Below are 17,960 nucleotides of genomic sequence, written 5' to 3'. Positions count from 1 at the left end.
TCAGAATTCTTTGTCTTGCGGAGTAAATGCAATTCAAGCAGTTTAGAGTAGCGAGCTAAAATCCAAATATTTGAGCCCGTCTCCAAGAACACTTTGAGCTGCCAATGTTAATAGGCAAATGTACCTCAATATGGATTAATACAGAGGAGTGGAAATCTCTCTCAGCTGATCACACACACCAGGGAGCTACAAATGCTCAAATAAGCTGCTACTAAGGTGTTTTCTTGATGAAAATGTTTCTGCAAAAGAATTACAAAAAGACACCCGTCGCTGTGCCCTGTTTTTGATCTCAGTTGAAAGATTAAATTGTCCATTAACCTATAGTCAACATTTTTTCTGTATTTCGTGTATTTCGTGTATGAATACCAGATCTTGACTTTTCTTCAACATTTTAGTTACTTCTACAAAGGTTTTCTTTAAATGGCCTTCATCATTACTTTATGTTGAGCAAAAATAATCTCTTTTTCCACAAATGATGTTCTTGTGCTCTTCAGAAATGCAGCGATTCACTGATCCTTTAGAGTTATGATCAAAAAGCAGGTTGTTTAGATGGTTGTGGAAAAGATCGTTTTCCCCTAGTGTAGGGCTTTTGAAATAATCCATAGCTCATTTATTACTACTCATCTTCAAGTGATGAATGATGTGATAAACTCAGAATAAATGAACACAATGGGAATTAGAAGCTGAAGAAATTTTATCTACAAGAAGTTTTGTTTTCTACTCTCTATACGGCGTGGATGACATGAACGTGAAGTTTTATCCTGTTATTTTGCGGTACTATGGTGATAACGATAAAAGTGACAATTAAAAACTATTTGTGATTTTCACGTAAGTGTGATTTGTATCACTAAGTTGCTCACAGTAACTGCATTTAATCATATTATGGAATTAATTGGAATTTATTGTGACAACAATAAATCAAAGTTCTTGTCATGATAAGAAATGTATCACAATAAATGATAAACGATGCAATAAATGCCCAGACTTGCTCTCTATTCAAATTTAAGCATAGTTCTTGGGGGGGAGGGGGGAGTGATTTTTTTTTTCTCATTTGCAGTCTAATGAGACATTGGACTAGTCGAATCACCTGATGTGATTTCGGTCCAGGATGGGAGCTTCTTTATTCAGAAGCTGCCAACTCCTAGCAGACCATTCTCAACAATTGTGGCTTTAACCAGTTCTTCCTCAGTCACTCTTGGCCAGATCCATCTCTATTTTGCAGATCCACACTTGCACATCACTCCATTCAAGTACACCACAGAGCACTAATTTTACACTTCATGTTAGAAACTTTCATTTTAACCTTAACTTGATTAAATGGGTCTCTTGTACATGGTGTATCTCCCGGGTTATTATGGACCTCTGAGCCGGGTCGCATTGACACCGTTTGCTGTTTCTCTCGGCTCCCTTTTCTGCAGCAGAGAGAGGTTCAAGCTGAAGTAGGTAGAGAGAATGATGATAACAGACGACCAGGATGACTACCTCACATTGTAGTCACAAGTGCTGATGGTCCGTCTACTTATGTAACACAAGAAACAAAAGCTATATAGTCTTTGTGCTAAGTATGTATACAAAAAACATCTGAGGCATAATCATAATATACTGCTTAGAATAGTGAAACTGTAAAAAACTCAGACGGTATCAGTATCTAAAAATAAACTAAAGGAACCTTTTCAACTGAAGAACAAATCAGTAGACGCGGTACGACCACCTGGTGCCCCTTCAAGCGTAAGATTAGGGCAAGATGTCAAGGTTTCTGGGACAACATCCAGTTACACATTATGTTACTCTGAATTTAATACAATCTAATGCGAGCTCTCAGACTCCAACACATGGTCACAGACACACACCGGTACAGTGCAATTGGCTTCTTTTTGCAACCAAATTTCCCTTTAACAAAACACGGGACATAACCACATGAACAAGTTCATCAACCATCCCTCCTTTATGTCTGTTTAGTTTCAGTGATCCTGAACATGTTACCAAGTAACCATTGGTTTTGTCTTTTTCTTTCTGTAACAAGTCACTTGCTAAACTAAGGACCTACTTCAAAAACCCATGTGGCTCATGCTAGTCTAACCTGCAGACTGAAGGCGTCTGGTTCAACGTCTGCTCATCTGAATTTTTAAAGAAGTAATTAGGGTCTAACACTACGGAAACAGAAAGAAATCACTTATTGTAAACAATTTAAAGGCTTCCCAGCTTATTTGCTTTCTTTTTGTGCTTATTTTAGTAAAAGAACCAAAGCCCTTGAGCAACCTGTCTAACACCTCGCCTGTGGTGGCGCTGCACTAAGAACCACTGAAGATAACGATAAAAATAAAACCTCTGAACAAGACACTGAGAGCAACTTCCTTCTTCACAAAACCTAAACAAAAATGGAGTGCTGTTAGATTTTACAGTTGTAGGATTGCTCTTTTGCCTTTAGCATATGTGCTGAGCAAACACTCAATGCTGGGCTAAATTTGAGCGGAGGATAAGTGTTATCCCAAGAGATGCGCATTTGTTTTAGTTGTATTTACCCAGAATGCCCTGTGCCATGGTCTACTTCCTGCTTTTGAAGTGATCTCCAGTCCCCTTGGTATTGACGTATGCATTCAAACCGCATCAGAGTTCGCCTCAACCGAGTCTAGATCTAGGTTTGTAGGCGGAACTGAGTTAGATGTTTTTGGTCTACATCAGAGTTTGATTACACATTCACAGCTCCACAATCAAACCAGACTTTCTCGTCAAACAAACTAGAGTACGATTAAAGCGGACTAAACAGGGCTGGTGTGAATGCACTCCAAGCGTCTACCAGTAAACACGTCCCCATAAAAATCTGCATAATTAATCTAGAAATAGCTAAATAGCTGCATTAGGCTAATCTTTGATTTTTGTTTTTTTATCAAAAAAATCAGAATCAGTCATAATTTTCAAAAACATCGTATCATCCAAGAAAATAATTACTGGTACTATCACAACAAAAACTGACACACATAGAGGGTTAAAAATACTATCCCTCCTCTACAGGCCCCAGAGATAATTTCCCTGTGCAGTGAGCAGATTAACAAGTCTGACATATGATGGCATCATAGTTTATCACCAGAACAACCGATGAAAATATCTTGTACAATTTTCAGATTCCACATCCAAAGAAACACTCAAGGTGCTCTAGTGGCTTTTGGAGTCCCGGTGTCTTAATAAAACATTGCTGCCTTGGCCATCACATATTTATAATAGAAAAATGTAACAGTCGTGCTTTACAAGTCATAATTCAGACCTCTGGAACACAGCCTTGGCTGCGTTTGGATATCGAGGAAAATGGATAGCCAGCATACAATAAATCACTCCCTCTCAGAATAAATTGTCGTAGTGTGGATCAAATTGCTTTTTCTCTTCGAAGTGCACAAAGACTCACTGCTGCCATAGCTGCACAGCTCCTTATCAGCTGGAGAAGTTGTGAAAGCATACCCAGAGCAGTACATTCAGCAACAATAGCAGCCCCTTTTTTGTGACACAGATAGTAATCTCTGGCTACAGCAGAGCATTTAAAGCAACATCTGCTCAGCACCAGCTCGCAGAGCAGCCAAATATGCAGAGAGAAGCCAACACGCTGGGACTTCCAAGTACGCAGGCAAACCTTATCTTGAAAATTAAAGGGTCTTAGGTTCAATTTAAAGGCAAACATTTTTTTTAAAAAAATCAGTGACTCACCTCTAGAGCCTCAAGGGTGACAAAGCCTGTGATGGAGAAGCCATCAATGATGTCCTCCTCGGCCGAAGTAGACTCCTTTCGCTTTCTCCGCGGAGGTCGAGGCCGGGACGAGGAGGGCTCCCGTTCCGCCTCCCGCTCGGAGTCGGAGGAGAGACGAAACACCGAGCCTTTGACGTGGTTGCTCCTTATCCTGTTCGGTCTCCTCTCCCGATCCCTCTCCGACCTCGACTTCCTCTTTTTCCGCTGGTTGCTAGATCGAGGTCCGTCCACGTCCTTCATGGCGAACATCCAAGTGAAAACCCACCGCCCCAGAAAGACTCAAATCCTTGAGTGAAAAGCCTCTGGAGGAGAACTTCCACAGTATCCTAGAAGGTGTTGTCAGTCGGTTAGATCCAAGGCAAATGGGTAATATCCAAGAGATAAAGGCTTTTAGAGGAAATTCCAAACTGCATTAAGTCACTCAATCAAGCTGGGTTCCACTTGAAGATTCCCAAAGGCAGTCCATCAAATCCATCATGCCATCACCAAGCTCCCAATTCCACCAGAGGAGGGCCTCTTCAAGTTAAAGCAAATGTCTGTTCAGTGAACTTATCCCTCCAGAGTACGGTGAACAGGTGCTGCCACATTTTTCTTCCCCGACTGACGCCTCTGGCCTAGGGACGGCAACCTCACACCTGCAAAAATCAAGACAGAAAAAAGTGAGAGAGAGAGCATGCATTTGCACATGTTCACTCTGCAAAAGGTCAACAATGCATTTAGTTAACAAGTCACTGTTGTAGAGGGTGCTGCATGCTACTGTGCACAACTCAGTATGAATGTTTTATGAGGACAGCTAGAATCACATCTGGTGAGTAAACTCTGGGTTCGTACACAACCAGACCTTTTGAGGTCGGAATAGAGATTGTAACTGTCCGCAACCTTCACCAAACTGGATGCTAAACTGTTGCCTCTTTCACGGAACATCCCGCTTTATCTACAAACAAAGATGAGATGGAAGCTGCCTCTGGTCATTCATAAATCACTAATCAGCCCATCGATATCCTGCACACACACACACACACACAAGTTTTCAAAGACCAAGCCGGCAGAACAAAAGGAGGCATGGAGCGGTACTCGGTAGAGTCAGCAGAGTAGCTGTCTGCGAGTCAGAAGGTTGGGGGTTTGATTCTCGCGTTCCCCACCACATGTACATGTCTTCTTGAAAGGGATGGCATTTAAAGGCAACAACTTGGTGTATGAAGGTTTGAAAGATTGGCTTGGTGGATGAGTGTGAGTTACTAGAACCTTTAGTTTCCGTTTGGGATTCACTTTTAAGATTTACTGAATCGACTAAGCTAGCAAAGTTGGATCTTACTTGAAGTCTCAGATGCGCAGCAGCCACGGGTTGACTTTAACCCATCAATGACTTTTTAACTTTTCAAAAAAAAAAAAACATACCAAGACTACATCTAGGCTCAAGCATTTTGTGAAAGAGGCTTGTGTTTCTGATGAGGAACATTCTTGAAAAAGAAAAGAGTTTAGATGCTCTTCCACAGGTGTGAAATGCTACGGAGGAGCATTAGTAATTAGTCTTCTTTAGGAAGACTAATGGCTTCAAAACTGCTAAAAATATCCCTACGATTAAAAACCTTTTTAATTAAAACACTAAATAAAGCATTGTGTGACTGTGAGCTCTCTCCTGCTCTGTGGACCACACAAAAACCGAGCACTGCTCCCTCCCCAACCTGTTGCTGCTGAATGCTAGAGAGATGGCCACACGTTTGGTGGCCGAAAGATTAATTTGGTTCTGGAAGATGTGAAAAAAATTAACAAGCAGCACCAGTCACTCTAAGTAAAATAAAGCTGCTAAAAATTGCTATTGGAAAGCTGCAAGCCGCATGTCCGTTAAGAAGCTTGACTGCAGACTCATTACCTGATGGGACAGGTTGATTAATTAACCAACATAGCATCCTATACAAGTATACTGGCAGAGGTTCCTAAATTAGATGAAGAACTAGAACACTTGGAGTTACATTTTGTGCGTAATTCATTATTTGGATCAGTGTTGGGTTTCGTGCCATGAAGGCTTTGAAGCTTCCAAAGAGATGTAAGCTTTTTAGTATCAAATGCAAACCTCAAGAATCAATAATTAGCCCAAATTGTCTTAATTTTAGGTGATCCGCGATTGGATCGGCTGATATGAGAAACCAATAATATCCACCGATCTCATCTACTTGTGAAACAACAGTCACCCCACTGTTTAGCTATTTTTCAGACGGGAAAATCGGAATCGGCCAAAATCGGAATCAGCCAGTCAGGTATTTTTAAAGATTGGTGATCGGTGCACCTCCATCCCAAACATTAACGTATCAGCAGTTTGAAATCACATCTGCATTGGTGTCGACCAAAAACCATAACAAAATATACATAGCACACACTGAATGAACACTTTTGCTCTATTTCTGTCATCTAGCAAAGAAAAAAAAACTATCAAAGAGAAAGGAAATCCAGACAAATGCCACGACTCTTTAGTGATGTCATTCTGCACTGAACCACACCACTCACCAGTGCATACCTCCACTGTGTGACACTGAAGGCATTTGGATGCTTTATGAGATTACTCTGCAACATTCAACAGCTTGCAGGCCTATTTTGCATCCATCTCAAGAATTTAGCCAACAGGGTAGTAACAAATCCGCAGAAAATCATTCTGACATTGTCCTATAACAAACCACCGGCGACTTAACGCATCCAAAAAAAATAACAATTTTGACCCATTACATCACTCAGACATAAAGCAGCATAAGATAAGTTAAACCACAAACTTAAAGCTTTTTCTGAGGAGTCCCTCAAAGCAATAGGTTCGAACAAAGAGGAGACGCGTCTTTCTGCATCACCAGACAAACCAGAACTGATTTGTCTCAGTCAACCATCATTCCCAACTTTACATGACAGCCAGTGTGTCCAAGGAGACAATGCAATGGAGCTCATCTGGAATTCTGCAGCACATGCACACACTCTGCTACACCCTGCAAAGTGGAAAATGTTCAGTTTTAACATTAAAGAAAAACAAAAATCCAAAACAAAGGCACATCCAGTAAGCCACCATGCAAGCGTTTAAAGATGCAGGGATCATTTTAGGACACAGTTCATGCAGTTATGCTAATCCGAAGGAGGGGAAAAAAACAACAGAAAAGACAAAACACCTTTACTGTAACGTCACCGTTTGCTTTTTGTCTTTTTTTTTTTAACTCTGCATTTAACCCTGAAGCCTCGTGCCGACACTCATCTGGTGACACGCGCACACTGCACACACAGCTCCCGTGCCATTCCTTATTTGAAACAAACTGTGTTCCAGCACTCTCCCTGGCTTTTCCTCCTCAGTGGAGACTCTTTGCCTCGTCTTCGCTCACAGTCCCTTTTTGTCCGCCTGTGCTGTCAGTACAGATCTCTGGCTCTGGAACACAGTCCAGCCCACAGCAGCGGCAGCAGCAGCGGACTGGCACTGCCTCCTGCTCCGGCTCGCGCTCCCCCCCTCTCTCTCTCTCTCTCTCTCTCTCTCTCTCTTTCCCTCTTCAAGCCTCATTTTCCACTATAAGAACACACAACAAAAGCAAGCCTCTTTTTTTTTTTTTTTTCTTTAAGAGCTCCAAGACACGTCATGCAAAACCAAGAAATGCAAACCCTTGCGAGTGAGGAAGGGACCGTCCGGACAAGTTGAAGGCCTCTTGGTCAGAAGAGGAGGGGGAGGAAAAAAATAGATAACGCACAAGAAGGTTTGGAGCTGGCGAAATAAATCCCCGCAAAGGAAAACCATAGGGCGCCTCCTCCTCCTCCTCTCCTCAGATCCGAGCTTCAGGATCCCGGAGAAGGGAGACCGGGGCGCAGTGATACCGGCGATGCCGCAGTGCCGCTTTACAGGCTGAGCGCTTCCTCCTCGGCGCAAATAGTGCTGCCTCTGGACACACGTCGGGTCATTATTTAGAGGAGAACGCCGACAACACCGTGTACCTGGCGGCACAGTCAGAGCTTCTAATGAGATGTAGTAGATGCGAGGCTGCATAGCGTCGGAGAAATGCGCACTTGCCGTCTCTATCTGTCAAAAATGAAAAATAAGTACAGAAGTAATTGTGAATAAAACAATAAAGGTTTGTAATGATGTGCATGAAAATAATTAATTTTGCTATTCTAGAATGGTAGTATTTCTTTTACAATTACTTTGTGAACCTCTCTTAGCCTTCTATGTATATAAAGCTGCGTTTTATTTTCATCAAAACAACCGAATGGGAGAAAAAAAAGTCTGTGCAACACGTGTAGATCGTCCTACATCCCGTTCATAATATCACTGTGGTATTGAGAAATTCATGTAGCTGCACCAATCCACTGGTGAGAAACCAGACTCAACTTCTTTTCCAGTGAGGAGTAATGACTAATGATCAACTGGTTAAATCAAAGAATTAAAATCTGACATTTTCCCCCTATTTATTAAAGCTGGTAGAACAAAGAACTTTATATACATCAAATAACAGCATGTAGGCTCTACAAAGAGTTGGTTTAATGCATAACTTGGCCATGCTTATTTTTCCTGCAAATATGCAATTTCAAAATGTTCAAAGCTCTTTAATGTTATTCATGTTCATAAAAATCCAAAAATAATGCAACTCGCCTGATGTGAATCTGTGAATTTTATATAATTTACAGTGGTTGGAAAGTGGTTACAAAAAAAATAAAATAAAAATCTTTTTTCTTTTTTTTTTTTGGTTTTCCAAAATTTGGGATCTTGGGATACCACCCCTGTAAGCTTTTATAAAGTCTGACCCAGCCAATAAGTGTCAAAAGTATGCAAAAAGCAGAAGGTTAAGCTGTTTCAAATGCAGAACAACCAGATTCCACAACACCTTCATCCCTCAAACCATAAGTGTCATGGTGTGTTGTTTTAAAGTGGACCCAAATGCAGAAAGGCAGCTAGTAGATGAAGGATGTTTATTAAAAATTATGAACAACAACAACAAAACTTGCAAAAATCACAGGGAACACAGGGAGCCAGAGCAGAACAAAAAACAATAATCCAGGTGGAAAAAGCCAGCAGGGACGCCAGTGAAGAAACAGGAAAAATAGCAGAGTGTACTGAGAGTAACTGAGAATGAGTTGCATATATATACTGGGGAACAAGGAGCAGATGGGGTAGGGCTAGAAATGGGGAGGGAGAAAAAGTGGCATGGAGGGCGAGGAAGAGAACACAAGGAAATAAATCTAACCCTCAAGAATAACGAGACCTAAGAAACATGATTAAACTAAAGTAACAAAGAATAACAAGACACAAGAAATAAACATAAACTATATCACAATGGAAGGACTGAGCTAGTAAAGTAAAAACAAGTCTGGTCTAATAAAACAAAAAAAAAGAGACACTAAAGAACACAGAATAAGCAAACCTCATAAAAACTCAGGACCCGAACAATAAGACTACTAAACTCCCATAAAGGTTTTTATTGTGCAAATTTATGTTCAGACTTTTTATTATTGTTTCTTTATTATTATCACTGGACCCTTGCAATGAGATCTTGCTCAATATGTACATTTTAAAGGTACAGTCGAACAACAATAAAGTCTGTCCGTGTCTGTGTTGTAGCTCTCTGACTTGCAGTGGACAGATGCTGCCAGTTTGTAGAAAAGTCAAGAAGAGCTGCGGAAAACCAGCGGGCTGGTTCGATGAACGCCGTCTCTCTTAGCTGACTAAAACCACCGAGTGAGCAAACAGGCACCTTGCAGGAGTTGAAGATGACATCATGCTCCTGCTTCAATAAACCCCCTGTCATCTGGACAAAGCAGGCAGCACCGTAGGGAATATGTTTCTTTATTATTATTATTTCTCCAGTGCATTTAACACAATTCAACCTGATTCACTTTGTCAGAAACTCCGTAACACACAGGAGGAGGCCTCAACATTCGCCTGGATCAGTCACTACCAACCAGAACAAATGTTTTGGAGAGTGAAGAGTCACGTGTCTAACCAGTTGGAGTACCACAGGGGAGTGTACTCGCCCCATTTCTGGGTTTTTTTTAATACTTTGCACACGTCACACTTCCAGCGCAAAACGACGTGGAAACAATCACATCTTGAATGCGAATGAGACAAATGATGCTTTTGCGGATCATAGGAGAAGCAGGAATATGTCGAAGAATGTTTACATCACCACAGAAGAAGCGGCGGCAAGGGGGGAGAATCGATACGTTGGTGCCGCCTGCACAACAGACCAGAATGGAGATGAAGCAGCTAAATTGACGGGGCAGAGCTGTCATTTATTTCTGTCTCACCTACTTGTGGCAGCGTAGGTCTTTTAGCATTTTCAGCAATGTGTTGCAGACTTTTTTTTTTTCCAGTAGAAGGCTTCAAAACTGAAAGTGCTCGCAATTTCTCTTTAACACAATTTCTTAAGCTCTAGAAATCACATAGAGATTTCTTATAATTCAGATGATCTTGTAATTCAGTTACCTATTTCAAGGTATCCTTAGCCCAGTTTCTCTCCTGTATGCATTCTAGTCCTTAAAATCGGAATCTGTCAAAACTGGAATCGGCACACCGGATTTGAAATTGGCAATACATGCTTGGAAAACGGCTGATGGATGCATCTTTCTGACATTGCCGACACATGGCTGGGGAATTTCTCTGTAGGATTAATACTGCAGTTGAGTTGTCAGCTCATGATTTGTGCGATGAAAGCACCCCTAAGCTTCTTGCTGCAGGGACACCTGGGGCCAGCTAACTTCATCACCTCGTGTAACAAACGCCGACAGAAGTCTGATCTCAGGGAAATGCGGCGGTAAATAATGTATCACAATAGCACAATAAGCACCAAAATTCTTTCAGAGAGGCTCCTTTCAGCATTTAAAGGAAGCGTTTACCTCGGAGGGATGGTTTTCTCTGTTGCATTCTTGCGGGCTGACTGGGAATATTTAACCGATAGGTAACACGGTTGTTGGAAAGTAAAGGGTCTTTGACTGATTTACAGTTTGTGAGTTGTTGTATTGATGTTGCAGTTGATGTTGTATTGATGTTGCCCTTGAGAGAATGAGAGAGACAAACATGATTATGGAAGAGAGCGGTTATTTAAAATCCATAAAATGCATCGTTTGCTCGGAACCAATCCATATTCCCACTTTACCCCGGTTTCTTTAAAGAGGTTACTTTGATTAGGGTTGTTGTTTTTCACTATCAATGATACGGAGTAACTGTTTACTTAATATTATTGGTTTTTCTATATTTGATCTGTAAATAAATAAAGGAAAACTGAGTTAATCAGGTTTTGGACTGTGACAGAATATGGCTGGTGTCTTTTTTCTTCGTAATGTTTTAACACTTTTGTTTGTACAACAACCTTGAATTAAACATAATTACACCAGCAGATTAAAATGATAGAAAAAATTGTAAATCCTAGAATGATGAGTTGCAAAATATTCACTTAAGCTCTGATGACTCTTGATTCTTGCATGAATCCCTTCACACTCACTAACGTGGGAAGAAAATCCGATAGATTAGACAGATAATCGATTGGCTCTTCATTTGGTACAAAAACAGCATTGCTGTAGCTCTGTTGTATGCGTTTATTAATCAAGTTTAACACAATTTCTCTGCATTATTATTACTTCATTGAACCTTTAATTGTGTTTTAAAGGATCTTGGTTTTGGGTAGAGCAGTCCAGTTGGGTGTCCAAACATTCTAAATGTGTACGGTTTTGAACTAGAGACGACTTTAAAAACACTGAAATATTGTTCATGTGGGGTATTTTGTTGTAGATTATGATTATTTTTGTGTGTGTGTGTGTGTGTGTATGTGTGAGGTGGCACAGATTTCTCTTTTGTTCTTTGTGCTGTAAATAATCTAAAATTAATAAATAATAATAATAATTTTAAAAAAACCCCACCGAAACAGCGCTACGATTTGTCATCAAATTATATGCCTCAATTCTCACGCCAACTTCGTTGTCGTCAGCCACTTTTGTTGGTGTGCAAAAACATTTCTTGTGTTGTGCTTACACGGTGCAGACCACAAGAGGCGCTCATTCTCACTGACTGGACACAAGAATACGTAGTAATAGTGAACTTATTCAGGGAGGAAATTACAGATTACTTGGTTGTTTGTTCACGTCTTCTGCTAACATTGCCTAACATTGTAAACACATCTCTGAATTTGCTTTGATAATAAAAAAAAAAGGGAAAATCTGTGGACTGTGTAGTGTATTCCGTACTAAATACGAGGTGTTGCATATCTCATGAACAGGTGTTTTATTAAAAACACCTGTTTTTGTGCACCGAGAATCCAGTGAATTCTCAGCCCAGTTTTTTAAATAGGGGCCAAGTGGTGCAGCTCAGAGCTTTGCTTAAACTGCCTCAGTCTGCTGTGCTTGGTGCAGCGGTGAGTCCGCCCGCCTGCCCATCCGTAAGAATAATGCCAAGTGATACACATGCACTTGACCCTGTCTGATCTTCTGGGAAGAGTGTCCTTGTGACAAAGTGGTGTGGCGGGGACCAGGCGACAGAGAGGCAGCTAATTCTTAGCTCCCCCTAGACTCAGCTCATTTGTGGGGAAGACAAATGTGCTGCTCTCTTCCCCCCCCCCGTCTGCCTTGCTATAATCAGCTTTAATTACACCTTCGCCTAAACTTCGTCTGCCTCCACAGCTCCTCTAACTGCCACACAACTATCTCCATCCAGGGGATTGAAGTCTGTACGGATGGAAATCAGTGCTGTGAAAAACACGTGAGGCCTTAGCGGATTTGTTTGGTTTTGGCTTCTGCTTTGTCACACCGAAAATGTTTAGCTACCTCCAATATATACGCGATGGCAACGTTAATGGATGAATACACGCGATTAATCTAAGGGGTTATCCGTTTTGACCTGAAAGCCTCTCTCCCGCAGAGGGTTACTTAGTTAACAGCAACTTGTTACGCAGTCTTGTACTGCGGTCAACAACGCAGCGTTTCAAACGTGAGTGAAAGCATGAGGGGAAAAAAAACAACAAAAAACACTACGACAGATGTCTGGATAAGACCGAGGAAGTACGTAGCCTACTTATTACAACGGTAAATTATCGTTCAAATGAAGAACAATCAATTTATAGTTAACATTTGTAAATTAACGTTAAAAAAATTGCTTATTTTAAACCTGAGTATGAAAACTTGGAAAACTAGAGATGTTTGGTTTAAGAGAACAAAACATTCCTTAAACATTTTTTGAAAGAGTGCAATTTTTACAGTTTGAACTTGCGAAGCCAAGCATAGTGATTAACAGTGATTAATCACAGTGCTAGAGTGTGACTAATCAGACTAAGTCTTTTAATCAAATGACAGCACCGCTAACATATATTTTAATGTTATTTTATTTTTAATTAATTATTCACACATTTGTAAACTTTTTGGGAAAACAATCACATGTTTTTACATCCAAATCTTCCAGCCAGAACCTTTGTACTCGCATGTTTATGGTACACCAGTGAACCTGACGCACAAGCGACATTCGTAAACAACAACATTGAACCAGTTTCTCTTTGCCCACTGGGGGTTCATTTTTGCTTTAAAAAGCGATTCAACTCTGGAAAAGACTATCGTTGTGTGCAAGCTGTGCTAAAATGAGTTAGCCAGTCAGTGAAGCTCTTCAAGCCTCAAATAGCATCTCGATGCTAAACGTGTTGCTACAGCACAGACGTCCTCAATGATAATGTCAGCATCCACATTTTTAAAGAAGCATTTTTTTTTTTACATTATTTGAACTATTATTGTTAAATCAGAAGTTATGTATAAATTAAAAGCTTTAATTACCATGCATTCAACAGAGACCATACGAGTGAAAAAAGAACAAAAGTACAAGAGAGAATGTTGCTCAAATAAACCAAAACGTGTCAAACACACCTAATCTGCATGTGTTACCCTCATAGGAAAAATAATAGATTCCTTCTGTTGCACTGCTTATTTATCTTTAATTGCCAATTCAGAACGCAACACTTCATCCACTCCTCCCCACCACCACCACCACCCTTCAGACAACAGATGGTGGTAATTAGAGGATCTGATTTGCAAAATAAAAACATTCTCACCTGCTTGTTTGTAGCTTTTACCTTTATCTTGTTTGGGTCTCTTCATCCTTATTATCTCTGCTTGTCAGGAGGGAGACTCAAGTGGCATGTAATGGCACTATGGGCATAATGCATGTTGAATTGCTGGGTGCTTGTAGGAACAAAGGTTTTCTAGGTAATCTCGAATTCTAATATCCTCCTCCTACAGGCCTGTCTATGAGCCCCGTAATAGCCCCTATTACTTACACTTTGAGTGCAGAACAATAATGCTTGAATGTCCCCCTCTGTAGCCGTGCAGAGTTACTGGAGATGAAGCTTTGTTCTTCCCCTGTTATGTTCCAGTGGCAAAGATGATTAGATGACGCTATTCATCAAAGGTATAGTGGGGACGTAAGTGTCTCTAACGCGCCACATGTGGGAGGTTTAATATTCATCACTAATGACTTGTCCCTGAAGGCCCTACAAGTGTTTAATGCCCTTAACGTGCCCGTAATACATGACAAGTGTGTGACATATTCACCATTAAATTGCGACACATGAACTGCTGTTCAAAAGCTGACCTGAATTATGAATAATGTCAGTGCGTCTCCACCGTCAGATAGAAAGAAAAAAACAGAAAAAAAAAAGACAGCAGCACAGAGACCGAATTGTCCTCACAACAAAAAGTTAAATTAGAGTGATTTATTATAGGTTGGAAGATCAGTTTGAGTGAGGCTTGTTCTTGTAATGATGACAGCAGAGACTGAAAAAGCTCTCTGGTCTTAATATATGGGGACTGTCAAAATCCTCTTAGCTCGTGGTTCCTCTGCTGGCTTACACAATCAATCACTGTTGACTGTTTAGGATTTGGATAGAGTGAGACCTACATTTACCACTGCAGGAAGGAGGGGAAAGAGATTTACTTCACAAGATTTCTTTTTTTTTTGGCACTCCTTAAAGCTGCAGTATGTAACTTTTATAAAAACATTTTTTTTGACATTTGTTGAAACTGTCACTATGTCGTGACAGGATACTATGATACAGCTAATCTGTGAATCTGCCTTTTCCCAGTGCGTCTAATACTAACTAGAAACAACCAATCAGAGCCAGGAGGAGGGTCTTAACGCTGCCACTCATGCCCATGTACGTGCCTCTCTGCTACAGTGCAGCTTCTCCTCATCGGCAGAGTCTGTTGTTGTGAATGCTAAGGATAGTTAGCATGGCCTCAGATGATGGTGGATAACGATGAGTTGTTTCTCCGCCATTAGCACATTTAGCAGAGTATTCATGAGAATGATTGACAGCGCTAAAACCCCCTCCTGGCTCTGATTGGTTGTTTATGGTCGGGTGTGGTGCCTTTCCTCACATGACAATAGTAGCTCAGGAAGGAGGTGGAGGAGACCAACCTTTTCACAGAATATCTGTCTCATATAAAAACCGTCATAATATGCTAACAGCTTTAACAAATATGTACGAAAATACCTTTTATAATTGTTAACATACTGCAGCTTTAAGCTAACGTTTGATTGTAGAAACACTATATTTATATATTGCTATAATAAAGTATGTATGAAATAAGCTGAAATTAAAGTGTAACGGCTTAGTGCCAATTTAGGAGCTAAGGCAAAAAGTCAATTATATGTTACCAGAGTCTGTATTCATAAAAAAAAATGTAATCCCTTGTTAAGCATTAATATAAATGTAGTACGGCAAAAAAAAAAAAAAAAAAAAATTAAATATATGTGATGTTGTAGACGCTAAGTCCATGGTTTCCAAAAGCCACATGGCTATGTGTGTTTTTAATACCTGGCACAAAATGATAGTTCAATAATCTAAATTCCTTTATGAGGAGATTATTGTAATTCATATTTCTGATTCTTTATTCCTGAGTTCTTATATATATCTTTAGGATATTCTGAGTTAATACATATACTTAGAATAGTTAGCCACGCTGATGATGCTTTGCTAACTTCCAACAAATTTTTAAAAGTGTAACATTTAAAGTGTCCTGAAAGGCATGTGCCAAACAACTGCTTGATGCTTATAAAGGTGAAAAACAGAGGAAACTTTGATTCATTCCGGATGAATCAAAGTTTTTTTTTTTGTTTTTTTTAAACAACAGCTTCTGATATGTGTTGTCCTTAAGGCCATTTTGTGCAAGTCCACCCATTTGAAATAGCACGCATGACCTTTCAGTGCACATTTCAACTCCAAAATGTAATCATAGACCTTTATTGCCATCGTTTCAGAAGATGACTATATGCATTTTTTTCCCCTCTCCCCCTGAATATCAGTGGTATTCTTTTATCCTTGTACTCCTGCACAGCAATTTTCTATTTGACATCTGTGCCGATAAAAGAGTTTCCAAATATAGCCTCATGGAGAGACAGAGAAAGAGGATGGAAACGGAAAATAACAAACCTTACATGGTTCCTTGATCAACGTGAAACCAAAGGAAAATCTGCAAATTCCTTCCTGCAATAACAGTGCGAGTATTAAACCAAGACTGTTCCTCAAACACAAAGCTTTTGACCGCTTCAAGCAAGCAGCACAGCCCAATCGCAGAAACATTCGGCATTTACTAATTCATGAGCGATCCAACGTCTAGTTCAGCCCCCATGAAGCGAAGGAGGAAGAATCAGGTCTGTGTTGCTCATGTTAAAATAACTGAGGCCAGTTAGGAACATGTGTTCTCAATTCCAATATAATGAAGTCATGGGGAGCCTTCGGAGGGACCGCGAGGTCGGGAATTCGGTATTTCGGCTCCGTCGAATTCATAAATAATGACGGCTTGAAATTAAAGCTGGATTTTCACTCAGCTACAACAGATGTGTGTCAAATACTCTTTGGATCTGGTTCATGTTGTTTTTTTTTTTCTTCTCCAGTCTAATTTCATTTTGGCTTAAATGTGACTGTAAATAATCCTTATGTATTTTTTTTTCTCCATCACCACCGGCAACAAGATCTCTACTCAGGCTGGGTGTAGATTTTCCTGGATGACTGACATTAGCAGAATTAGTCACGTTCAATAAATAAGACTTAAATACCTCCCAATGAGTCTCTTATTACATCTCATAATAAAATGAGTTCATATAAAAGTAACTTTTGAAACAACAGCCTTTGAGCAACCTTGAGTGGAGAGTCTAACCTCAACTCTCTGGTCCATTAGTTAACTGGTTTAAATCTTACCTAAAGAACAGGGACTTCTTTGTGTCACCAGATAACCTCATCAGAGCAGACAGAAGTCAAATATGGAGTACCTCAAGGTTTAATCCTGGGACTCCTCCTGTTTAATATCACAGAAATAAGTTAGAAAGTTTGAAATTCAAAGTGGGAAGACTGACAATAACCAGTTTAATAAAAAACACGTCACTGACTCACCCAGCAGGTTAAATAAAATCCTGGAGTCCTACAAACCTCACTTGAATCAGTTAAGGTCGGTGCTGACGATATAACAACAAGAAAGAAAGTGGGAAGAAAACGGCGTCCATTTTTGGGAAATTCAGCAATCAATTTGTGACCTTAACAGTTGAGGGTTACGCAGCGGGACAAAGATCCAAACAATGGAAAAAACATAAACATCAACATTTCTGAAAAGCCTATTGAAGACTCACACTTGAACTTGACCTTTAGCAGACTGTTTGCTCTCAAAAACCCAGAACTACAGCAAAAGTATTTGTAAAGGAAAAGTATTTGATGTGAGTCGTCGTCACGGTTGCCACAACCAGGTTTGTAGGTTTAGTGAAGAATTACTTTGTCACATAGAGTCGGGTTGATTTGGACGGCTTTGTTCTTCAACAAATAAAACTGTTTTTATATTTGTTCCTGACACATTTAACCACAAAATGTATAAAGGGGCGAACACAGCTTCATGACAACGTTGCTAACCACTGGCAGTCAATCCTGGTTCTGATCCAGTTGATAGCCTACATTTGTATTCACCTTCCACAGAGGAGAAATTGTGCTTCGCTGAGCAACAGAGAGAGAGAGAGAGAGAGAGGAAGGGGGCTTGTGTATAAAAGTATAGGTGGGGGGTCTTTCTGCTGTGATGTTTTCCACTTACTCTCTCCATCGCCCAGCCTCTGAAGAGGAGGCAAGTGGAGTTCACTTACCCCCCCCAACAGCCATCCCTCCCCTTTAATCCCGCTGCAGCATTTTCAAGCAATGCAGAAGATCATCCTAATAGAATTTGTAAACCTGCAAGTGAAGTGGATTGTAAGTGACACGAGAAGG

The 17,960-nt window shown here is 40.3% G+C and overlaps 1 protein-coding gene across 12 annotated transcripts in view; it reads right to left on the bottom strand.

Annotated features, from left to right (window-relative positions):
• auts2a (activator of transcription and developmental regulator AUTS2 a) overlaps positions 1 to 7,565 on the bottom strand; it is a 335,460-nt gene extending 327,895 nt beyond the window's left edge. For 7 of the 12 annotated variants that reach the window (XM_007557972.2, XM_007557980.2, XM_007557981.2 and 4 more), the window contains exons 1-2: positions 7,360 to 7,563; positions 3,697 to 4,370 (exon numbers count right to left, since the gene is read on the bottom strand). In XM_007557972.2, coding sequence (XP_007558034.1) covers positions 3,697 to 3,984 — 288 coding nt within the window. In that variant the 5' untranslated portion in view covers positions 3,985 to 4,370; positions 7,360 to 7,563. Of the gene's footprint in view, positions 1 to 3,696; positions 4,371 to 6,881; positions 7,181 to 7,359 lie in introns of those variants that run through there. The other 5 variants (XM_007557979.2, XM_007557978.2, XM_016674296.1 and 2 more) reach the window with 4 other exon arrangements.
• Between the last annotated feature and the right edge of the window lie 10,395 nt (positions 7,566 to 17,960).

This window comes from Poecilia formosa, unplaced genomic scaffold (genome assembly GCF_000485575.1).
Source record: "Poecilia formosa unplaced genomic scaffold, Poecilia_formosa-5.1.2 Scaffold93, whole genome shotgun sequence".
NCBI lineage: Eukaryota > Metazoa > Chordata > Actinopteri > Cyprinodontiformes > Poeciliidae > Poecilia > Poecilia formosa.
The sequence above is the reverse complement of the archived record's forward strand: the minus strand, read 5'-3'. Positions and strand labels throughout refer to the sequence as shown.